The sequence below is a fragment of the Neoarius graeffei genome, chromosome 5 (genome assembly GCF_027579695.1).
Source record: "Neoarius graeffei isolate fNeoGra1 chromosome 5, fNeoGra1.pri, whole genome shotgun sequence".
Lineage (NCBI taxonomy): Eukaryota > Metazoa > Chordata > Actinopteri > Siluriformes > Ariidae > Neoarius > Neoarius graeffei.
Window position 1 is genome coordinate 111981987 of NC_083573.1, and position 25565 is coordinate 112007551.

The following is a 25565-nucleotide window of genomic DNA, read 5'->3' on the forward strand; positions in this document are numbered from 1 at the left end:
AGCTTAAGGAGTTGAATATATTAAAATTCATGGATGGGAGAAAATGAGCAATGGAGAACACGGAACTGATAACTTTGTTTACACTCTTGAATAGCTCTTCTTCATGACGACAACCGGAAGTGTACTAACACGATGGGGCGTGTAGCGCCACCTGTGGCTCGGGTGCACAATGCACCTCACACAATAGCTCGATTTCATTGTGTGCATGTAGGATTGGATTTCTCTGGCACCCTGCTGGGACCTTCAGCTCGATTACCGACAGCAGCTCGATTTGGATGTGCATGTAAACGTAGTCAGTGTTAGCCATTACGTTACTCATTCGCAATGCAAATGAGGGGAAAAAAACCCAAAACCAAAAACCACAAACTGTCTCTCCGATGTGAAAAGACCATGGTACATACAAACAGTGTGGATGATTCAGTGCATTTATTAATGAGATAACATTACTGTAAGTCCTGAAGGAACAATGCAGTGTCTGAATGAGCGCGTGTGGTTCTGTTCCTCATTCTCAGCCCCGTCATACAGTGAAGGTCTGGGGCTAAAAATACAACTGGAACCTCATGGTGGCCCAATCACCTGTTACACCATATTTCTCTCTCTCTCTCTCTCTCTGTGGCAGCTGACGTTCAGCCATTTTACCCCCCCCCCACACACACACTCACATTACAATGTGCAGATCCTTCAAGAAACGACAGCACATGAACAGAATCTCTCCTCCCAACAGATGGATGAGCACGAGGACTAAACGAACCAATCCTGGACTCTACAGACCGTCTCCAGATCACTTCCTGTGTGTCACATTATTTATATACATTTTTTGTACCCTTTATATACTGATATTTTGGCCATAAAAAGGGACACAGTTACCCTGAGGTCCAGTAATGAGCCCTAAGGGGTACAGTTGTGTAGATTCTCCATTGGAGGACAGAATGGACTCGGACTGTACCCCTGTTTCTGACAGTGCCGCATAAAGACAGCTGTCTTCTATAGACTCTTATTTTGGACAAATGTGAGGGACATTTCATTCACATGACAGGGGTTTTGGAAGAATGGCAGTATCTACTGTGATCATATCATGAACTATAATAAAAGATTAAGTGTTTATCATGATTTTGAACAGTACATATTAATTTATTATTTTTGTTACACTGCATTAGGTGCATGAATTATATGCTTTAAAATCATACATGGTGTTGAACTGTGTGTGTGTGTGTGTGTGCGCTCTGCATGGGTTCTCACCTTGTCTTCTTTGTGTCACACTGAAACTAAAGTAAAAGTAAGGTTTAGTTCATAAACAAAGTTGATGTCAAAGTGTCTGTCCCTTACCTGCTGCAGTCCATCATTCTGAAGCTCTTGAACCTGATCCTCTTCTTTCGAGGTGATATTTAATGTGTTCTTTTTATTTATAGGCACAGACAGACACTTGGTGAGGTTTAGATCCTCCTGCGTGACCTTCTCCTGCCTTCTGGTTCCGGGGGTCGCTGATGATCAGCATGAAGAACGGCAGCACATGCTAGACTATAACAAATGACATACACTGCAAAAAATGATATCTTGTTTAGAGAAAATATCTTTAATATGGGTTAATTTTTTCTAATATTTCTTATAAGATTATTAGAACTCAAATATAAGATTATTTAGGTTACTTTTAGGCACTTTTACTCATTTCAAGCTTTAAAAGAACAGTCCACCGTACTTCCATAATGAAATATGCTCTTATCTGAATTGAGACGAGCTGCTCCGTACCTCTCCGAGCTTTGCGCGACCTCCCAGTCAGTCAGACGCAGTCAGACGCGCTGTCACTCCTGTTAGCAATGTAGCTAGGCTCAGTATGGCCAATGGTATTTTTTGGGGCTGTAGTTAGATGCGACCAAACTCTTCCGCGTTTTTCCTGTTTACATAGGTTTATATGAGCAGTGATATGAAACAAGTTCAGTTACACAAATTGAAACGTAGCGATTTTGTATGGTATGGAAAGTGCGCAGTATAATGAGAGGCGTACTAACACCTTCTGCGCGCTTCAGCAGCGCAGTGATACGGAGCTCAGATATCAATGTGCTGTCGAAGCGCGCAGAAGGTGTTAGTACGCCTGTCATTATAGTGCGCACTTTCCAAAGCATAGAAAATCGCCACGTTTCAATTTGTGTAACTGAACTTGTTTCATATCACTGCTCATATAAACCTATGTAAACAGGAAAAACGCGGAAGAGTTTGGTCGCATCTAACTACAGCCCCAAAAAATACCATTGGCCATACTGAGCCTAGCTACATTGCTAACAGGAGTGACAGCGCGTCTGACTGCGTCTGACTGACTGGGAGGTCGCGCAAAGCTCGGACAGGTACGGAGCAGCTCGTCTCAATTCAGATAAGAGCATATTTCATTATGGAAGTACGGTGGACTGTTCCTTTAAATTTTCTTATTCTATTGGCAGATAATTTTGCTTCTTTCTAGAATTAAAGCTGTACTGCCTTTCAGTTTTTCAAGTGTAGGTCATAAAGATTTTCCCTGACACCCAATTATTTTTGTTTAGTGACCGAAAGCTACTGAGTTTGAATCACAGACTTCCAATTTTTAGTTTTTTTTAAAAAAAGAACCATTAAAGAGTTTAGAGCCACATGGCCCTAAACTCTCCATTATTTTTTCCTGCTTCACCATGACCCAATTCAAGATACTTCGTCATACATCATGTGGTGGGCTTCCCTGGTGAAAAAGAAATGTGCTAAGTGTACTAAAATTTAGCATTCTTTTGTGTACTTGAAGCCACACTAATCATCAATATACTTCAAGTGTGTTTATGATTAGTTAACTTGCTATTTTGGAACAACTAATTTTGTACTAAATATATTTTAATTGTAATTAAATTGTAGAAAAGTGCAACTTGAAGTGTATTTAGTGTACTTTTATGTGCTAAATTACACAACTTTCACTTAAAGTATATTTTAGTATAATATATTTCTATAAAGTGTAATATAGTATAATTATTTTAAAGTGTATTAAAAGTGTTAGCGTGAAAGCATGATGTTAGTATACTTTTTATATATTTACAAAAAGTACAATTTGTGCAAGTACATTTTCAATATCCGATTGAAAATATGAATATACTTTAAACACAAAGTATATTTATTTTTCACCAGGGTTTCCCTGTTCACGCAAGGCATTGTGGGATACAAATTTGAAACAGGAGAGAAAAATGGAGGACGCGAGTGTGTGAAAGAAATGTGAAAGAGCGACTACAGTAACGGAAAGAAAGTGAGAAGAAAAGACGTTATGTTATATATGAAGGAAAGGAAACGCAGGACCAAACTAATAAATATGGGCGCTCAGCGAGCACCTCGGTGTGATCAGCTGTTCGTTTAGCGACAGAATGATGGAACTGTCAGTGCACGCTCAAAGGGAAACCTGTAGATGGCAGTAATGCAACACTGTGGATGCCAGCTGCTGTAAAACCCAAAAGAAGAAGAAGAAGGTAAACCTGCGCATGCGCACACGGACTTCCTCTGTCTGCTTGACTGCGCCAAGCGAGCGATTTCATGCACATTATTTGCTTTAATCCCCTCAAATTAAATAACTTCCCAGCCACAGAATGGCCTGATATTTTGTGAGATATTACAGAAATAAAAATATATCACAATCACCACATTTCAGACGGAACTAAATTTTACCGATTTTATGAAATTGAAAGGCCGACTACTTTTAAATGCTTTAAATTATCAAAATTATCTGGCAATAGAATAAGAAAATTTGAAGCTTGAAATGAGTAAAAGCATCAAAAAGTAAGGTAAGTAATCTTATATTTGAGTTCTTATAATCTTCTAATAAGAAACATTAGATAAATTCACCCATATTAAAGATATTTTCTCTTAACAAGATATCATTTTTTGCAGTATATTTATAACCAAATAAAAAGAAGGCACATGAGACGGTCATCAACTTTAACACTGAATTGAAACCAACAAACCACATCCTTCAAATAAAACACAAAAGAGGTTGTCATGTACATGCAAGGAATAAATCACTGGGGGTGGTGTGAAGAGAAAACAATCAACAGTGAAGAAGCAGACTTACTGTTACCTCCCTAAGATTAATTATTCTCTGTTTAATTCCTCTTATTCCACAGCAGTTTGTCAATGATTACAATGAAAAAAAAATCTAAATATAAAATGACACATTGCCTGCTTTTATTTTTATAGTTACAGTTAATGTCACTAAAATAAAGTTAGTTCCTGTTCTTGAAATCTCCATTACAACGTTTCCTCTGACTGTTACAGAGTACTGACACTGGAGACTCTTTCCATTAATATTTACATTAATATAAATACAGTTCTCCTGACAAATCTTCACCAGATCTACAATTACACGCATTTCTAATCCATTTATTTGCAGTTGCAATACTGTCAGATCTGCTGTTACAGAACACTAATAAACACCTTCTGACCAATCACAATCCAAAATCAAACAGTGCTGTTGTTATGTAAAAGGCTTTAATCTATATAGTGAACCTGAAAGAGTGATGGAAGGATGAAAAAAAAAAGTTGAGAGAAGAATGAGACTGACAGATGGACATCAGCCAAGTTTCTTTAACATAGAAACAGGATTTATAATATTAATGTGCAGCTACTCGGTGTGTCCACTAGAGGGCAGCGCAGATTCATACTGAAGCTGAAGGAGCAGACTCATGCACTTGAAGATCCCCAACACCTGAATGCACGCTTTCAAAATGAAAGTGCAGATTTCAGCAAAGAGAAAACAGATTATTTTAAACAGTTAATTTTCCAATGATCGTTTATCTAGAAGAAATTCCATAATCAACTCCATCACTGTGTATTCCATCAATGTCTACATGTTCAACATCACTTCAGAGAAACATTCAGATGAAACGCTGGATCTGCAGTTTCCTTCAAGCTCAGCAGGTTCCTCAGTGTGTCTTTGAAGATTAAAAGTTCAGTAAATCTCAGTTCCTGACATTAAACCTCCTTAAAAAGTGTGACCTAATTCATGTGTGGAGTTTGTACGTTCCTTCTTGATATCGCATTTGCAGAAAGTGAAGCTTTTCAGAACTTCTTCCTGGAGAGTTAATCTTCATGGAAACTTATTTGCTGATATCCTTCTTGATGTGTTTCTGGAGAATGAAGGTTCAGAGAAACTTGTTTGTAAAAAATAATGGTTCTCTGGGCCTTGTTCAGGTTGAAACAAGGTTCTCCAGATCTTGTTTCTGACACTGAAACAGCCTCAGATTTTGTTTGTAAAAGACAGTTGTTTTTTTTTTTTTTGGGGGGGTGAAACTAAAGGTTCCTGACAGAATATTTCTGGAAATGAAATATTCCATAAAACTTTTGTGAATGTTTACAATTCTTCAGGAGATTAGAGGTTCCAGAGGAGATAAGCTTTCCATAGATTCTACTTATCTATATAGAGATTACATGTTCCTTGGAAAAGATTTGTGAAAATTAAAGGTTCTGCAGAGCTATATTTTGAAGATGGTCCCTTGGGGTATGTCCTTAGTGCTGAAAGGTTCGAAAATGGCCATGGAGATCAAAGATTTTCCTGAGCATGCTTGTGAAGATTAAATACTTTCACAACCTTGTCAGTGGACAAAGAAGGTTTTCCAGGTTTCCAGGACAAAGAAGGTTTTTTTTTCTTGTTTATGAATATTTCAACAGCCTCAGAATTTTTTTGTGGAGATTAAAGTTTCCAAAAAAAAAAAATTATGTGGCGATTAAAGGTTTCTCAGAATTTCATTTTGGAGATGGTTCTTGAGAAGTTTTTGTTTGGATATCAAAGATTAATCTGTGCTCCAGTTAAGATACAAAGTTAAAGGGGTTTGTGAAAGTTCTAGTCCTCTTCATTTGGCTTGTCCTCCAGCAGGCTCTGGAAGTTCAGGTAGAAGGCATTGCAGTAGCTCGGCTCTTTGTTGGGACTCGACTGCACCTGCTCAGGCTTCTGGGAACTGAAAGGGTTTGGTCCAGTGCCTTTAATGTCCATCTCCAACTCTACCAAGATCTGCAGAGAGTACTGCAACTCTCCATCACTGAGAGAGAGAATGAAGCATGAGGAAGAAGTGAAAATATGTTGTATCTCTAATGTGATACTTTTTGTTTAGTTCTGAATGTGAAATTTTATATATATATATATATATATATATATATATATATATATATATATATATATATATATATATATATAGTGTGTGTGTGTGTGTGAGAGAGAGAGAGACTCACTTGTACATGGTGAACATTGAGGGAATGTTGTAATCTCGGAGCAGCAGCAGTGTGGGTAGCCAGCCTTCTCCCAAACCCTGAGATGCATGAAACCCTGCAGAACACAAAGTCCAGTTCATTATTGTGAATTCTGGATTGTTGTTGGTCAGGTGTTGATTCATTTTCTACAACCCCAATTCCAAAAAGTTTGGATGCTATGTAAACTATAAATAAAACAGAATGTGATGATTTGTAAATCATGGAAACCCCCCTATTTCGTTCAAAATAGAACAAAAACAACTTATCAAATGTTGAAACTGAGAAATTTTATTGTATTTTTAAAAAATATTTGCTCATTTAGAATTTGATCCAAGCAACACGTTTCAAAAAAAGTTGGGACGGGGCGTGTTTACCAGTGTACGTCAGTGAAGGGGCATTGAGACATATGCAATTATCGGGAAGAATTTATTTACAGGGTGTAAGAGTTCGTGTGGGTGGAGCACAGAAAGATGGCAGGCCAGAACTAAGTTCCACAAACTCTTTATTTTTAGTCTTTTCAGACGTTCTACTCTCTAGTCATGCGTGCATGCGTGCACACACACACACACACACACACACACCAGTCATCTGGTTTGGGAGAGAGGTTCCTTCCTCTGCTCGCTCTCTCTTCATATAGGGCGCGGTCACTGGGGAAGAGACACAAAAAGATTAACCAACATCAGGTGCAGTGATTCTGCCACTTACCTTCCCTGACTTCGCCCTCCGGTCACAGACCGACGCTTGACCACGCCCCTGCTGCCACATACCCCCACCGCCCGACTCAGACTGGGCAGCCGTCCGGCCTGCAGCTGACCCCCCCCTTGACGGGAGAGGAAGTCCTCCACGACCATCTGCGCCCCCAGCCTGTGGACCACCTTGAAATTAAAGGGCTGGAGTGCCAGATACCAACAGGTGATCCATGCATTGGCATCCTTTATGCGGTGGAGCCACTGGAGGGGCGTGTGGTCCAAACAGAGGGTGAAAGAGCACCCCAGGACGTAGTAGCAAAGGGTGAGGACCGCCCACTTGATCGCCAGGCACTCCTTTTCGATGGTGCTGTAGCGCCCCTCACTCACCGACAGCTTCCTGCTTATGTACAGGACGGGGCAGTCCTCCCCCTCCACCTCCTGGGACAGAACAGCCCCCAGCCCTCTGTCCGATGCATCTGTCTGCCACGTAAAGGGGAGAGAAAAGTCAGGGGAGTGCAACAGTGGCCCCCCGCACAGTGCAGCCTTCACCTCAGAGAAAGCCCGCTGGCATTGCTCCGTCCACTGGACCAGATCTGGTGCCCCCTTTTTAGTCAGATCAGTCAGCGGGCTGGTGACGTCCGAATAATTAGGTATAAACCTACGATAGTAGCCAGCCAGCCCCAGGAACTGTCTCACCCCCTTTTTGGTCTTGGGCCTCGGGCAGGCCTCAATTGCTGCTGTCTTGTTAATTTGGGGACGCACCTGCCCGTTGCCCAAGTGGAAGCCCAGATACCATACTTCCACCCGCCAAATCGCACACTTCTTCGGGTTGGCTGTGAGACCCACCCACCTCAGCAACCTAAGGACGGCCCTCAGGTGTTGTAGGTGCTGCGGCCAGTCATTACTATCAATAATGATGTCGTCTAGGTACGCAGCTGCATAGGTGGTGTGGGGGCGGAGGAACCTATCAATCAGTCGCTGGAACGTAGCGGGTGCCCCAAACAGCCCAAAAGGAAGTGTGACAAACTGGTGTAAGCCGAACGGTGTGGAAAAGAACGTTTTTTTCCTCGGGATAATGGAGTCAAGGGGATCTACCAATAACCCTTTGTCAAATCCAGTGTCGAGTAAAAGCAAGCCGTGCCTAGTCGATCGAGCAACTCATCAATACGAGGCATTGGGTACGCGTCGAATTTAGACACCGCGCTGACTTTTCTATAGTCTACACAGAACCGGACCGACCCATCGGTCTTGAGTACCAAGACCACCGGGCTGCTCCAGTCACTGTGGGACTCCTCGACAATGCCCATTTCGAGCATGGCCTCGAGTTCTTCCCGAACCACTTTTTTCTTGTGTTCGGGTAACCAGTAAGGGTGGCTGCACACTACCACCCCTGGGGACATCTCAATGTGGTGCTCTGTGAGGTCGGTGCAGCCGGGCAGGGGTGAGAACACGTCCGAAAACTCAGTCTGCAACTGGGCGACCTCCGCGAGCTGGGTCGGGGAGAGGTGGTCTCCACAGGGGACCGGATGCAATGCCAATTTCCCTTTTGAACCTCTGGCCCCAGCTCCGCCTTCTCCGGAACCACTGACACCAACGCCATGGGGACCTCCTCGTTCCAGAGTTTGAGCAGATTGAGGTGGTAAACCTATAGCGCCCCACCCCTGTCCGTTCGCCTCACCTCGTAGTTGACGGCCCCGACTCGCCGTGTGACCTAGGGTTAGGGTTAATATAATTTTTAAATTATATTTTTGAGGTTGCGATTGAACTGTTCAACTAAACCGTCCGTTTGTGGGTGATAAACACGGATCAGAAACACGTGGATCAGTTTAATACGTAATAACCCATACAGTTTGTTCAGTGTACGTGACAAACGAGGTGCCTTGGTCAGTCAGAATCTCTTTCGGGATTCCAACTCGGGAGATGACGTGGAAGAGCGCTTCCGCAATACTGCTCTTTAGTCTGAGTGTCCTGCGTCACTCGGTATAACCTATCCTTCATAACAGAAAAATAGGGGAAGGACGGGGTGGCGTTTGGCTGGAGCGTTTGACCATCGATTACTCTCACTTGGTCAAACGCATGCCGCAGAGACTCATCTCGCGATTGCTCTAACGGGAAATCCCCAAAGGATTCCCCGAGAGAGGGAGGAGCCTGCTGCTCCTCACTCTGACGCGGAGATGACGTAGACGGCTCTGTGACAGCTGCTCCCACCAAAGCGACACCGGGACCTCCCCCTGCTGAACTACGGCAGGACCCACTCTTCACTAGATGGCTCATTAACTCCCTGAATCCCGGCCAATCAGTCCCCAAAATTATCGAGTGGGTGAGGCGAGGATTAACCGCCGCCTTTACTCTAAATTTTTCCCCTCGAAAAGGAATGTGGACCGACACTAAAGGGTAGCTGTGAACATCCCTGTGCACACAACACCTTCACCCCCTGTGTTTCCCCCAATGCCTCGTCTTGCACCAGGCTTTGGTGAATTGAGGTCTGATTACAGCCAGAGTCCACCAAAGCCTGATATGTCTCCCCTTGGATACTCACCAGTATGCGATATGCTCTGGCCTGATTGAGGGCAGCTCCTGGCGCATCGAGGATCCAAACCACTGTGCCCTGCACTGCACATTGCTGAGCACTGCTGTTGGAGGTGGCCCGGCTCCCCGCAGCATCAGCAAACCGGCCCGGGCTTCCTCTCTGCACCGGCGCTCTGGGGCTCACTCACCTGGGGGGGGGGGGGGGAAGAGACAGACACAGAAGGGAAAAATTGTAGGGCACCGCGGATGTGATGGGCTGGCTGGGGTGGGGCCGGCCCCCGCCTCCACGGTGGGGGAACGGGGTGAGGACGAGACACAGGAGGAGAGGGGGAGGGAGAGAGAGAAAATAGGGAAGAAGAGGATGTCCGCTGTCCTGCCATCAGAACAGCCGCCAAATGGTCCTCCGCCAACTTGATAGCCTAATCCAGCGACGCCAGGCGGTGGCACTGGACCCACTCCGCGGTTCCCTCTGGTAGGCGGGCAATGAACTGCTCCAGTACCACCTAATCGATGATCCCCTCGGCGTCGCGGTTGTTGGCCCTCAACCTCCGCCAGCAAGCATCCCGGAGCTGCTGGCCAAACGCGAATGGCCGGCCGACTTCCTCCAGACGCAGAGCGAGGAAGTGCTGTCCCTGTTGTTCAGGGGTGAGCCCCACCTGCTGGAGGACAGCCCGGCGAAGGTCCACGTGGACCAGCAGGCGGTCGGCAGGGAGCTGTCGCGTGGCCAGCTACACCTCACCCGTTAGCAGGCGGAAGAGGCGCGCCACGCGCTGTTCCACCGGCCAGCCCGGGGCTTCTGCTGCCTACTTAAAGACTGTGAGGAAGGCCTCAGGGTCATCAGGCGGGTCCATCTTAGTGAGGGTGAGAGGAGAAGGGCCTGCGGTGGTGGAGGTGGTGGACCCCGCCGACGCGAGGAGGTGCCGGAACGCCTGTCGGTCTTCCTGCTGCGCCAGCACCAGGGACTCGAACCGGTGCTCCTGCTCCTTTTGAAGGGTGACTAGCGCCTGGTGCTGGCTCTGCTGGGCCATGCCGAGGGCGTGGACCAGGTCTGCGAAGGGGGAGGACTCCATGGGGCTGTTTTTTTTCCTGTGCTCGACTCCCGGGTTTCGGCACCACTGTAACAGTTCACGTGGGTGGAGCACAGAAAGACGGCAGGCCAGAATTAAGTCCCACAAACTCTATTTTTAGTCTTTTCAGACGTTCTACTCTCTAGTCATGCACGCGCACACACACACCCCAGTCATCTGGTTGGGGAGAGAGTTTCCTTCCTCTGCTCTCTCTTCATATAGGGCGCGGTCGCTGGGGAAGACACACAAACAGATTAACCAACATCAGGTGCAGTGATTCTGCCACTTACCTTCCCTGACTCCGCCCTCCGTTCACAGACCGACACTTGACCACGCCCCTGCTGCCACACAGGGGTGTGCCATTTACTCAATAAGAGGCAAGGTTAGAGAGTTACAAACTGAAACAAATGAAACAAACAAACCAGAATCATAAACAGAGTGCCAAACATGGCAATGTGGTGTAAGTGGGGTGTGATGTGTAACTTGTGGATACTATCTCGCTGAGCAGATACCATCTCACAAGTCTTGTTGGGCATCATGTAAGCCCCATCGAGTCTGACTGCCTCTCACACCTCAAAGCTAACTCCTCCTCTATCAGGAATTCTGACAGGTGCACCCTGGATAGCCTGGCCTTGTAGCAGGGTGAACAAATGGGGTTTTGGTGAAAACCCTGCCTTCTAAACATCATTGTGGAATGCTAGGAAGTACTGTTGCTTTCCAACATGCAACTTACCCCACTGCGTCTGAGTCACCTCTGGTTGTCTTGTGATGCTTACCACCAGATTCAGATGATGAGGAAGAGAGGGTACAACAACGACATCACCTTAAACAAATCTGTGTGCAGGAACTGGTGGTTGGAGAGTCCAGCAGTGATGGGAGATTGGTGAAGCAACAGGTAGTACTGGCAGTTGTAGTCAAGAACCTGCATGTTGGTAGACTGGAACTGAAGGTCATTCTGTTACACCAACTGGAGAAATGTTCAGCAGCATTCTCGATGTCAGAGCAGCTCTATTTAGAGAGGCCACTGCTCTCCCCATACAGGGAAGGGGTTAGCAAAGGTTCCCCAAACATTGGTTGCTCCTCTTCATCCAGTAAGCTAACTGCGACTGATGGGTTATTCCATAAACGCAGTCGAGTAAAAAAAAAAAAAAAAAGTGTGAAACATCTTAAGGTTGCTACCTGGAACACATGTGCGCTCAATAATGAATGTAAATCAGCACATATTGGGCTCAAGTTGAAAAAGGTACTCAACTCCTATACTCAGTCGTATAGCAGTGTTGAATAAAACTTGCCTTGTGGATTGCAGGCAACTTTATAAAGAAGCATCAGGTTACAACTTCTTCTGGAGTGGTTTACCAGCTTCTGATAGAAGCTTATCTTGCTGAAATCAACGGCCATCGCTTCCTCAAGCTATAAATGAATGCCCCATCACTCTCAGGATATCTCTGGGGCAAAACCACCACATTACTATCATCGGTGCCTGTGCCCCAACAATGACAAATGAGGAGCCAGTTAAGGAACAATTTTATGCCATTATTGGTAACTTGATCAATAAGACACCTTTTGAGTATAAGTTATTAATTCTAGGAGATTTCAATGCCCGTGTTGGCAGGGACTATTTAGCGTGGCCAAAAAACACTGGCCCACATGGCACTGGGAAATGCAACTCAAATGGGTTGCTCCTCTTATCTCTATGCCATGAGCACCAGCTCACCATCACTAATACCCGACTCCAGCTACCTTCAATCTACAAGGAGACTGAGATCTCATTCACTATATCATTATAAAAACTAGGGATGTATGTGATGTAATTATCACAAGGGTTATGAAAGGCACTGAATGCAATACAGATCACAAAATAGTGAGATCCTCACTCAAGCCTATCATTAAAACACCAATGATGAAACACAACAAACAGCCTGTGAAGAAACTCAATGTTACCCGACTCAAAGATCAAGCAACCAGGTCCTGTTTTAAACAATGTCTTGAGGAGACACTGGAAAAAGATGACATGGCAGAATTTGACTCGTCAACTGCCAAGTGGACCTACCTATGAACCTTGGTTACAAAACATCTGTAGATGTGCTTGGGATGGCCAAAAAGAAACAACCAGACTGGTTCTCTGAAAATTTTGAAGAAATGCACCTCCTAATTCATCTCATTATCTCTAGCCGCTTTATCCTGTTCTACAGGGTCGCAGGCAAGCTGGAGCCTATCCCAGCTGACTACGGGCGAAAGGCGGGGTACACCCTGGACAAGCCGCCAGGTCATCACAGGGCTGACACAGACAACCATTCACACTCACATTCACACCCACCTCCTAATTGAGAAGAAAAATGCTGCTCACCTAAGCTACATCACAGGAAACACCAGAGTGGAAAAAGGAAAAAAAAATTATTCACAGTGGCTTGAAACTCTCTACAGCCAAGGACCAGACAGCTGAAAAATGAATATCTACTTAAGAAATCTATGCAAATCCAGTGCTATGCTGATATCCGCGGTATGAAAAACTTCTACCACTCATTAAAAAGAACTCTATAGCCCTGTTGTGCATGGTGCAAGCCCCCTTCTTTCAACTGAGGGTGAGCTCCTAACAGAGAAGTCTGACATCCTGAAGCAATGGGTAGAAGATTTCAGTAATCTATAGGCCATCCCAGGTTCAACAAGATAGTGTTGATACCATGGAGCAAAGAGAAGTTGTAGAACATCTTGATGACCCCTCCAGGAAGAAAGAAGTCTGCTATGCCATCTGCTCTCTATAGACAGGGAAGGTTTCTGGTGAAGATGGTCTGCCAGCTGAAGTTTTAAAGCATGGTGTTCAAACCTTGACAGACAAGCTCCATGACCTACTACTGTCTATGTGGCAGAACAAGGATATCCCTGACCAGTTCAAGGATGCGGTCATTGTTACCATCTACAAGCACAAAGGAGACTCCTGTGATTGTGACAACCATGGCGGTATATCACTTTTAGCTATTGCCTCAAAAATTCTTACCAAGATCTTGCAATACAGACTTGTACACGTCATCCTTAATGATGTCATCTCCGAGTCACAATGCGATTTCAGAAGTGAGCAAGGAACAATGGGCATGATCTTTGCTGCTAGACAGCTGCAAGAAAAGTGTGTGGAGCAGAACAATGGCCTCTTTGTAGTCTTCATTGAGCTAACCAAGGCCTTTGACTCTGTTCCATGTGACAGCCTATGGAAGAACTTGGGGAAAAAGGGTGTCCTAGATAAATTCACCAGAATACTCATGAAGCTTCACGACAGTATGCACGTGCTGATGGTCAGTTCTCCGACCCTTTCACAATAACAGGGGTTAAACAAGGCTGGATAATTGCCCCAATATTATTCATTTTTTTCAGAGCTATGCTTGATGAAGCATCATCAAACTGCAGAGATTAAGGCATTTATATCAGGTTTAGAACCCATGGCAACATCAACATCGAGACTGTGCACTAAAACCAAAATAAACCACAAGCTGACGTCTATGTGACGTGATCATATGGCGCCTGCCCTGTCGGCGACTTGCTACCTGTAGAGTGATCGTTTGTTTGTCAGTCTTGTTTCTCAAACACAGTTCATTGTTTAAACGTCAAAAATCACAAGCAACATGTTTGGACTTAAGGTGAACATATGTGTGCTACTGTGGTTTATTTTGTGGAGTGGATGTATCCGTTTTGGAATACAATGTCTCGGAGTGGCTGATACGGCCGCGGTTGTCTCCTACACTGTGGGAGAGTTGTGCAGCATTCGGGATACAATGATCAACGATGACTGTCCAAAATGGGATTTACCCCCGGAGATGAAACGGAGGAAAAGAGGCCGACGCAGTGGTGTAAAGGTTCGAAACAGACACATGAAGCACAAGCCTGTTCTCCCGTCTGTGATTATGGGAAACGTGCGCTCCATAGTCAACAAAGTTGATGAATTAGCGTCGCTGGTGAGGTATGACAGACTATACCGACAGTGCAGCCTTCTGTGCTTTACAGAAACTTGGCTTACGGATTGCATTACTACGGCTTATATGGAAATGGATGGATTTACAATGATCCGACATGATAGGGATCCTGAGAAGGCAGGCAAGAAATCGGGCGGTGGTGTCTGCCTGTACGTTAACAATCAGTGGTGTCATCCTGGACACATTACGGAAAAGCACAGAGTGTGTGACCCAAACATTGAACTACTGGCGGTGAGTTGCAGACCCTATTTCCTTCCACGGGAGTTTACGAATGTCATTGTAATCGTAACATACATCCCTCCATCTGCCAATGCTAAATTGGCAACTGACTCGATATCAAGAGTTGTTCATGAACTTCAGAGTCACACAACGGATGCTCTCGTTGTGATTAATGGTGATTTTAATCACTGTACCCTCTCCGCGTCGCTGCCCTCATTTAGGCAGTTTGTCAACTGCCCAACGAGGGGCGAAAAAACTATTGACCTTTTTTATGCAAATATTAAAGACAGCTACAAATCTACTGACCTCCCTCCACTTGGGACGTCGGACCATAATCTAGTGCTCCTTTCCTCCAAGTACACCACTTTGGCTCGTAGACAGCCTGTTTCTACAAAAACAGTGCATGTATGGTCAAAGGGGGCGTGTCAGGATTTGCAAGACTGTCTGGAGTGTACTGATTGGTCTGTTTTCTATGATGAAGACTCTAAAGAGGTGGATTGTGTGACTGACTGTGTTACTGATTATATTAAATTCTGTACGGATTTGCTTATCCCATGTAAAACTATAAAACTTTATTCTAACAATAAGCCATGGATTACTAAGGACATTAAGGATGCAATTAATGAAAAGAAAGCTGCCTTCATGAGTAAGAACAAGGACAGGATCAGAGTGGCACAAAAGAATGTAAAGGTTTCCATTAGGCAAGGAAAGAATAAATACAAGGACAGAGTTGAGAATAAACTACAGGAGTGTGACACCAAAGGTTTATGGAATGGACTTAAATCAATAACAGGGTTTGGTCCTGTCACTAGCAACCTGAATGGGGAAACATTCACACCTGATGAGGCTAACCTTTTTTATGCAAGATTTGATTGCACTGTGAACTCAACTGATCATCACATACCAGCGCATTACATTACACCTTTACAGGAGGAAGAGGGGCATCCATCTCTCTATCCTCCAGTAACCATTACTGTTGAGGAGGTACGCTCTCAGCTAAGAAAGCTCAATGTAAATAAGGCCCCTGGTCCAGATGGGATCATGCCACGTGTCCTTAAAGTATGTGCTGATCAGTTGTGTGATGTTTTACATTATTTGTTTACCTTGTCCTTGTCGGTCTCAAAAGTCCCTGCTATATGGAAAACATCCTGTATTGTACCAGTGCCTAAGAAACCCAATGCCAAGGCTCTTAAAGACTTGAGACCCATTGCCTTGACCTCCCATGTCATGAAGTACTTTGAGAGGACAATACTGGGGCACCTGAGGGCACAGGTCAGTGCCTTTCAGGACCCGCTGCAATTTGCTTACCGGGAGGGTGTTGGTACGGATGATGCTCTTATTTATTTGTTGCACAGGGTGTACAGCCATTTGGAGACCTCTGCTGCTTCTGTGAGAATAATGTTTTTTGATTTTTCTAGTGCTTTTAATACCCTACAACCTCACATTTTAGCCAAAAAGCTTTATGGTTTTAATCTTCACAAATCCACTGTAGGTTGGATCACTGACTACCTCACAGGTAGACCGCAATATGTAAGAATACAAAATAGCACTTCTGAGACTATTAAGACAAACATAGGGGCACCACAAGGAATGGTTTTATCTCCTTTTTTATTTACTTTATACACCTCTGACTGCAGACACAGTAGCTCCTCTTGTCATCTTCAGAAATTTTCAGATGACTCTGCCTTGGTGGGATATATTAATAAAGACAATTATGCAATATACCAGGCAGAGGTGGATAGCTTTGTTAGCTGGTGTGAAGCTGCCCATCTTATTTTAAACGTTGACAAGTGCAAGGAGCTAATCATTGATTTCAGGAAAAAAAAGAAATGTGCCAGTCACAATACTTATTAATGATCGCCCAGTAGATGTTGTGACATCATATAAATACCTTGGCATCCACCTTGATAACAAACTGGATTGGAAGATGAACAGTAATGTTATTTTTAAGAAGGCCCAGTCCAGACTATTTTTTCTTAGAAAGTTGAGATCTTTTGATTTGGGGAGACCAATCTTAAACACATTTTATCATGGAATTGTGGCAAGTGTTTTATTTTATGCTGTTGTATGCTGGGGAGGAAACATGACACTGGAGGACAGGAACAAATTAAATAAGCTTATTAAGAAAGCAGGGTCCATCACAGGCATATGTTTGAGTACAGTTGAGCAAATTCTAGAGGAGCGGGTGATGAGGAAGGTGAACAGTGTTATGTTGAAAGATGATCACCCACTGTACAGCCTATTTGTGAGGAGTGGTAGGAGTCAAAGGCTCCTTCTACCCAATTGCTCCACTGAACGGTTTAGGAGGTCTTTTATTCCTGCAGCGATAAGACTTCTTAACAAAACTGCTAAGTACTTTTAATCTTGTAAGTATTCAACTGCGCTTTTAATGGCAGTTTTAGAAAATTGCTGTGATTCTTTGGGAGTTTTATGATGAACTGTTTTTATTTTTTTATTTTTTATATTTTTATCTATTTATATTTCTCCTTTTATTTATGATGTGGTTGTCCTGTCTTACTGTTATGTGTTGTATGTATGGTCAGGTGGCGTTCAATTTCCCCCTTGGGGATTAATAAAGTTCCTCAATCAATCAATCAAAGCTGGTTCAAGAGCTGCTCTTTTGCTGACGACTGTGCTTTATTCACCCATAACAAAGACGTAATACAGGCATTGGTGAGCAGCTTCTCTGCAGCCTCAGAGCAGTTTGGCCTATGTGTGAATATCAAGAAAATAGAAGTTCTTTATCAGTCCCCACCCAAGATACAGTACACTGATGCAGCAGTCTACATCAATGACAAGCAGCTGAAAAACATGGATGCCTTCATGTACTTGGGGAGCATTCTGTCGAGTGATGCCCAATTGGACTGGGAGAATTGCAACCACATTGCAAAGGGTAGCGCATCATACCGCCACCACATCAAGCAGCTCAAAGCCTTCCAACAACACTGTTTTGGAAATATCTTGACGAGATCTTGGAATGAGAAAGTGTCAAATCTTGAGGTGTTATGTAAAACAAACTGTTCATCTGTTGAAAGTATCATCAAGTGACGACTTCAATGGATGAGGCACCTTGTCCATATGGAGGACCATAGAATCCCTAAACAGCTATTCTATGGTGAACTAGTTTGTGGCAAGTGCAGAGTTGAAAGGCCCAGAAAGCGCTGTCAAGTCAAACCAGAAAAAAGTGAAATAAGAGAGGTAGAGAAAATTAAAAACTCCAACGAAAAGGAACATGAACTGTTTAAATGGATAAAGTGGAGTAAAAATAATAAACAAACTAATAAATGTCAAGAACCGATAGGGTGTTGAGCCAGAAGGAACCATTTACGATCGTGCTGTGTTGCACAGACTATAAAAAAGCAACGCACAACATCCTGGTAAAAGCAGACCAGAAAAGACAGACATGGTGTCAGGAGAAAAGATTGTTTGCTCACCTGCTTGTGCCATGCGTTGAGCCTGTGCCATGCGTTGAGCCTGTGCAAAGCCAGAACATCTACAAACATCGGAGAGGCAGCTGGCAAGATAGAAAACTTTTAAAGACTGCCTGTCGGGAATCATTGCAGCCAGCTGAATTGTTTGTGTTCGGTTTAGCCACAGGGTTGGTTGCCAATAATGCATGTCTTGACGTTTAACTCTTTGAACGCCATGGTATTTGGCTAATTCATGGGTGAAAGGTTGGTTTAAAAACATTGTCTAATTTAAAACATTGCACAATTTAAAAGCTACATCATTTAAAAACACTGTATAGTTTAAATTGAATTAAATGATTGTAAAATGTTGTTTAAATGTAGTTTATGTTAAAATTAAAGATTAGAAGGTACTAAAATTCTTTCATTACATGATGTGAAGCTGAAAAATATGACAGTGAGTAACTTTATTTGCACCTAATGTTTAAGGGAAATGGGGCACTTTGGGGTTTCACAATAATTGCAAATGTGTATATTTTCCTGTTTATTTATTTGCAATTGTATCAAGTATATTTTCTTTTGTATGGTTTCCTTGTTTAATGATTTTTCACCTATTGAGGCTAATGAAACTAATGAAATACAGCTAATGCCTTACAATGAATGACATTTAAACTGTCAAACTTAACTTCTGCACCTGCAAATAAAAGCAGAAAAAGGAAAAGCTGTTTGGTCATTGAGTGAAATCCAGTTAAACTCTGATTAGATGGGTCTTTCAAGTGGAGAAGCTGCACAGATTCTTAAGGATTCTTAAGAAGGACAGAACTTGACAAGTGCTATAAAGATCCTGTGAAATATTATCTCAAGAAATGCAGCATTGTTGCCTGTGATCTTGAGCTGAAAGCAGAAAACCATCCACTGTGGAGAGTCACTGTCCGAAAGGGGGTATCCACTTTTGAGGAAAATAGAACACACCAGATAAAATCAGGCCCACCAAAGGAGAAAGGCACCAGAAACTGCTGACGCCCCCTTCAGATGCAACATCTGCTCAAGTCTGTGTGCATCAGTTGTTGACCTTGCCACCCACACTCATACTATCCACCAGTAGTCATCAAAATTATGACATGACATCCACGATGATGAAACATGGCAAAGGAACAAATGTGAACTACGAAACAGAAACAACCACAATACTTTGTGAAGTGTATGTGCAGCCAGCATCCTTGTGTGTGTGTACTGATTGCACTCCAATCAGCAACAAGTGTTTGCAATGAGCCGATTGTCCCAAGAGTACATGCTACATGCTCCATGTGTCAGGATTGAGCATGCAAAGGCATGACAGAACCCCTGACCCAAAGAGTTATCTCTGGGAGCTAAATTTCTCTTTAGGCTGTCTTAGGCAAAACAGGCCTGCCACGAAAAGACGTCTCTCTCAGAGCTCCGCTCAGGCTCTGGGCAGATATGCACAGGAACTTGTGCTGAGGTGAGGGCGTGGGCTCAGGTTGGGCCGTGAACAGGGGCAAGGACACAGACTGAGGCTTGGGTTCTGGTTGAGACATGGACTTGGGTTTGGACTCCAGAAAGGATATGGGCTCAGGCTCTGGACAGGACTCAGGCTCCAGACAAGGCATGGACAAGGGCTTGGGTTCTGGACATGACCTGGGCTTGGGCTCTGGACTAGGCATGGACTTCAGACAGGGCATAGACATAGGCTCAGGCTCTGGATAGGACCCGGGCTTGGGCTCCAGACTAGGCATGGATATGGGCTCCGGGCTGGACTTGGCATGGGATCTGGACAAGACATAGCTTCAGGCTTGGACATGGGCTCTGGAATGGACTTGGTTTCAGGTATGGACATGGGCTTGAACATGGGCATGAACCCTGGTGTCAGCATGGGCATGAACTCCATCAGCATGGGCATGGACTTAGGCACGACTCTGGGCTTAAACAGGGGCATGTACCTTGACATCAGCATGAATTCGAACATGGGCATGGCCTCAGGCATCACTCTGGGCTGAGCACAGGCATGGATGCCGACATTGGCATTAATTCAAACATGGGCATGGACTCAAGCATCAGCATGGACTTTGACCTTGACATGGACATAGACTTAAACCTTGGCTTGGGTACTAATGTTAACATAGGCATGGACTTGGACATGGGCTTGGAATGTGGCATGGGCACCAGAGTTAGCACAGGCATGGACTGGGACATGGGCTTTGATCTTCGCCTGGGTACTGGAGTTAGCATGGGCATGGACTGAGACATGGGAACTGGAGTGATGTCCTCCCTGAAGCTTGATGGTGGTGTGATGACCTTATCCCTGCTGATGCCTGGTGGTGGTGCAATGACATTGTCCCCACTGAAAGCCCAGTGGCAGTGTGATGACCTTGTCACTGCTGAAGCCCGGTGGTGGTGTGATGACCTTATCCCCGCTGATGGTGCAATAACATCATCCCCACTGAAACCCAGTGGCAGTGTGACGACCTCTTACCCACCAAAGCCTGGCAGTAGTATGACGAGCAGTGGAGCGGAGGCCACCCCATCAACCAGTAGCACTGGAGCTGGCTCTGGAGTGGAAGCTGCCCTGTTGGCCTCTGGTGCTGGAGCTGGCTCTGGAGTGGAGGCTGCCCTGTTGGCCTCCTGAGTCTCAGCCCCCCCAAAAATTTTTATAGGGGTCCTCCTTCCTGGAAGCCAGGAACCAGGACTTGAGCTCCTCCCCAAATAACTTGGAGCTCTGGAGGCATGGGTGCTGCACTCCCACGCAAGGTTTTTGGCCCATCAGCATGCTGGTCTGGTGAGCCAGTGAATCACGCAGCCAACCCACCATGTCTCTGGAGGTTTGGGTTCCACCAGGTCTTCATGAAAGAAACGGCACTGCAGTAGAAAATCATTTGGCAGTTGCTCCACCCCATCGTATGGCATCGGACTGTCCAGCCCTATGTGCTGGAGAAAGCACACGGATCCCAGCTTAAACATCCTGACCTCAGTGCAGGACTGTGTGGTGGTGTGCCAGTGTCCTCCCATGACATCCACTGTTTGGTGAAGTATTCTGTCAGTGAAGTGGCATTAAGATGGATGTAATCACTGGGGAGAGTTTATTTACTATAATGTGCTATTTACTAAATGTGAGGCAAGGTCAGTGAGTTACAAACTGAAACAAATGAAACTGAAAAACATAAACCAGTATCATAAACAGGGTGTTAAATGTGGTAAGGGAACAAATGTGAACTTAGAAACAGACCAGTCACAATACTTCATGAAGTGTATGTGCAGCCAGTGTCCTTATATGCATGTGCTGATTGCACTCCAATCAGCAACAGGTGTTTGCAATGAACCAATTGTCCCAAGAGCACATGCTATGCGTGTGGACGAGAGCAGGGTGCTCGAGCTCATCACCTCTACTTTTAATAACACTCTGTAAATGTTTGGGAACTGAGGAGACCAACTGCTGTAGTTTTGAAAGTGAAATGTTGTCCCAGGGGCGGCACGGTGGTGTAGTGGTTAGCGCTGTCGCCTCACAGCAAGAAGGTCCGGGTTCGAGCCCTGTGGCCGGCGAGGGCCTTTCTGTGCGGAGTTTGCATGTTCTCCCCGTGTCTGCGTGGGTTTCCTCCGGGTGCTCCGGTTTCCCCCACAGTCCAAAGACATGCAGGTTAGGTTAACTGGTGACTCTAAATTGACCGTAGGTGTGAATGTGAGTGTGAATGGTTGTCTGTGTCTATGTGTCAGCCCTGTGATGACCTGGCAACTTGTCCAGGGTGTACCCCGCCTTTCGCCCGTAGTCAGCTGGGATAGGCTCCAGCTTGCCTGCGACCCTGTAGAACAGGATAAAGCGGCTAGAGATAATGAGATGAGATGAATGTTGTCCCATTCTTTCCTGATATAAAGTTTCAGCTGCTCAATATTTCAGGGTCTCCTTTGTCATGTTTTGCGCTTCATAATGCACCAAATGTTTTCAATGGGAGACAGGTCTGGACTGCAGACAGGCCAGTTTAGCACCCCAACTCTAACCCTAGTATATCTACAATTACAAATGACAAGAGAAAATAACTTGTTTCACAGAAACATGAAATGTAACTCCAAATGGTTAAAAAGTACGTGTTGTTCTTTAATAAATAATAAATGTAAGTGTTGTAAAGTCACTGTGTGCGAGTGGAATAAAAACACTTCAGACATGATTATTTCCTGCAACAGCAAAGCACTCGTGTTTTATTCCTTCCTCAGGCTCAGAATCACTATGAACAGTAATTCAATGTTTTATCATGGCTGTGGAGATGAATTTATGAGTCCATAATGATTGTATTTACATTCCCTTGGTCAACTTGGCTTCAGAATTATTGGCACCCTTCATGAAAATTAACCAAAAGAATTTAATTTCATAAATCACTGGAGCTCAAGCATGATGCACTTTTATCTTTTTTTTAAATCTTAAACATTGTCCTCTTTCTGGCATAAAAATGTTTAATCATAACAGTGATTGTGGTTAATGGTATTTTTATATGTATTATCTGACCTTTGCATCTTTTTGTCAACTGAGTTAAGGTTTTATCCACACCCCACTTCTGTGTCTGTGACATGGAGACTGGGGGGGGGGGGGGGGGGGGGGGGCTAAAACAGATTTTTCATAATTTTGACAATTTGTGTTCATTTTTAATTATTTAAAGGTGTCAATAATAATTTTGACATTTCCCAGTGATATTTGTTAGGGGAAAGGGAAGACAGTTTTCCAGTCAAAAAAAAAGAAAAAGTTGTGTGTATTGGTGTGTTTCACCACTAGTAGGCAGTGTGATGTTTAGGCCATAACCTGGTAAAGGGAAGCTATGTACTACGAAGCAGTCTTCAAGTAAAATGTTCTGACTGAGCAGTACTCGGGTGGGTCCTGCAGAAAGCTGAGTGGGAGAAATTTAGAGAGGTTAGTGATGATATGCTGGCAGATATAGATATAAGCACAGATGTTGAAACATTGAGCAGGAACATTACTGCTGGAATACTTAGTGCTGCAGTGTCCACCATTCCAAGGACTAAGCCTAGAGTACTAGGAAAGATAGTTCCTTGGTGGAATAATGAGTGCAGGCAAGTAATAAAGGGACGAAACAAAGCATTTAAGGTACTGAAAAGAACGCATAATTTTCAGGACTTGAGTATAAAAAAAGCGCAAGCAACTGTGAGGAGGACTGTAAGAACGGCCAAGAGGGAATACTGGAGACAATTTTGTGATTCAGTGGGCCGTGACACCCCAGTGGAGAAAGTTTGGGGCATGATAAGGAAAATGAAAGGGAGTGGGAAAGAATATGGCTATCCTGGGCTGATGGATGGTCAAAATATTGTCACTACTAGTAGTGGTAAAGCAGAGGTAATAGCTAAGACACTGAGTATGGTACATAGCTCAGATAATCTTAGCCCAAGAGAAAAGGCAGCAAGAGCTGAAACAGTGAGGAAATTCCAAATTAATAGAGTGTAGGTATACTTGAGCAGGAGCTGGATATGTTATTTACGATGACAGAGCTGAATAATGCACTTAGGAAATTGGGCAAATCTTCTCCTGGAGGTGACAGGATTTGCTATGCTATGCTGGAGAATCTATCTGGCAAAGGGAAGGAAATACTTCTCTCTCTGTATAATAAGGTTTGGGAAGAAGGAAGAATTCCAAAAGGATGGAAGGAATCCATAATTGTCCCCATCAAGAAACCTGGCAAGGACCCACAGATCCCAAGTAATTATAGACCCATAGCCCTTACCTCTCAAATGGGGAAGACTATGGAGAGAATGGTTAATGATAGACTAACATACATTGTTGAATCTGCAGGCTTACTCAAACACTATCAGAGTGGTTTTAGAAGGGCTAGGAGCACTGTGGATATTCTAATCATGCTGGAGGATGCTGTGAGGAGAGCACAGGTGAATAAGGAATCCGTAGTGGCTGTCTTTTTTGACCTCGAAAAGGCATATGATTTAATGTGGAAGGACAGCCTACTGATTAAACTGCACCAAATGGGGCTCAGGGGCAGAGTGTATGCATGGGTTAAGGAGTTTCTGACTGACAGGAGAATAATGGTGAGGATAAATGGGGTAATGAGTAAGCAGTATATTACAGAGAATGGAATTCCACAAGGGAGCATTATTAGCCCATTATTGTTCTCATTAATGATTAATGGTATTTTCAAAGATGTGGAGGGTTTTGTTGAAGTGGCATTATTTGCAGATGATGGTGCCTTATGGAAGAGAGGGAGAAATGTGGATTTTGTGACGAGCAAGATCCAACAAGCAGTGCATCTAGTAGATGACTGGGCTACCCAGTGGGGATTCAGAATCTCCATTGACAAAACCAAAACAATGATCTTTTCAAGAAAGAATCGTATCAAGGATATTCCTGTTAAAATTTCTGGAAGGGAGTTGGAAAGAGTAAATTCATTCAAATACTTGGGTATTTGGTTTGATCAAAAGCTTACATGGATTCAACATATCCAAACAATAGTAGATAGAAGCAGAAAAGTGCTAAATGTGATGAGATGCTTGTGTGGAACGGAATGGGGAGCAAGCAGGCCTGCGCTGAGAACTATATATATTGGTTTAATCAGATCTATTTTTGATTATGGGAGTATGGTTTATGGGTCTGCATCCAAAACATTATTGAAAAAACTTGATGTTATACAGCATCAGGCATTAAGAATCTGCTGTGGAGCTATCAGAACCACGCCAGTTGCAGCCATCCAGGTGGAAATGGGGGAAGCACCTTTGTGTCTCAGAAGAGAACAGCTAGCTGTTGTATATTGGGCAAACTTGAGGGGGCATTGTGCCAATCATATGAGTCAGGCAGTTTTGCAGCAATGTCAGGAGCGGCGAAGCACTAAGATAGGGAGCTTTGGTTGGAGCATTAAGGATACAGTGACAAAAATGGGCCTTTCAGAACTAAAATTAAGTCCCGCAATACCACTTCCTGCTGTTCCGCCATGGACTTTTGAAGAACTTGATGTTGACTTGGGTATACTGGAAAATAAGAACCAAGATGATTTTGACAAATACTGGGTGCAGAGTTATCTAATGGAGAGGTATGAGGATTGCCTGAAAATATTCACAGATGCATCGAAACAAACAGATAGTAGAGTTGGGGTGGGATATGTCATTCCTACATTGAAACATGTAGAAGGGAAAAGAATCACTGATGACCTGGCAGTATACTCAGGGGAATTGATAGCTGTGTGGCTGGCTTTACAGTGGGTTGAGGAGAAAAGACCAAGGAAGGTAATGGTGGCATCAGACTCCAGTTCAGCGTTGATCACCATCAAAACTGGACAATCAGAAACCAGGCAAGATATTGTCCTGGAAATTGTACTTCTTGCAAGTAATCTAATGAAGTCAGGGGTTGGCATTACCTTTGTGTGGGTGCCAGCTCATATAGGAGTCTTGGGGAATGAAATGGCTGACAAGTGTGCAAAAAAAGCGACTGAACACCCAAGC

The 25565-nt window shown here is 44.1% G+C and overlaps 1 protein-coding gene across 1 annotated transcript in view; it reads right to left on the reverse strand.

Annotated features, from left to right (window-relative positions):
* Window positions 1-3997: 3997 nt before the first annotated feature.
* LOC132887248 (putative protein MSS51 homolog, mitochondrial) overlaps window positions 3998-25565 on the reverse strand; it is a 64689-nt gene continuing 43121 nt past the window's right edge. The window contains exons 6-7 of the mRNA XM_060922776.1: window positions 6220-6313; window positions 3998-6029 (exon numbers count right to left, since the gene is read on the reverse strand). Coding sequence (XP_060778759.1) covers window positions 5834-6029; window positions 6220-6313 — 290 coding nt within the window. The 3' untranslated portion in view covers window positions 3998-5833. The remainder of the gene's footprint in view (window positions 6030-6219; window positions 6314-25565) is intronic.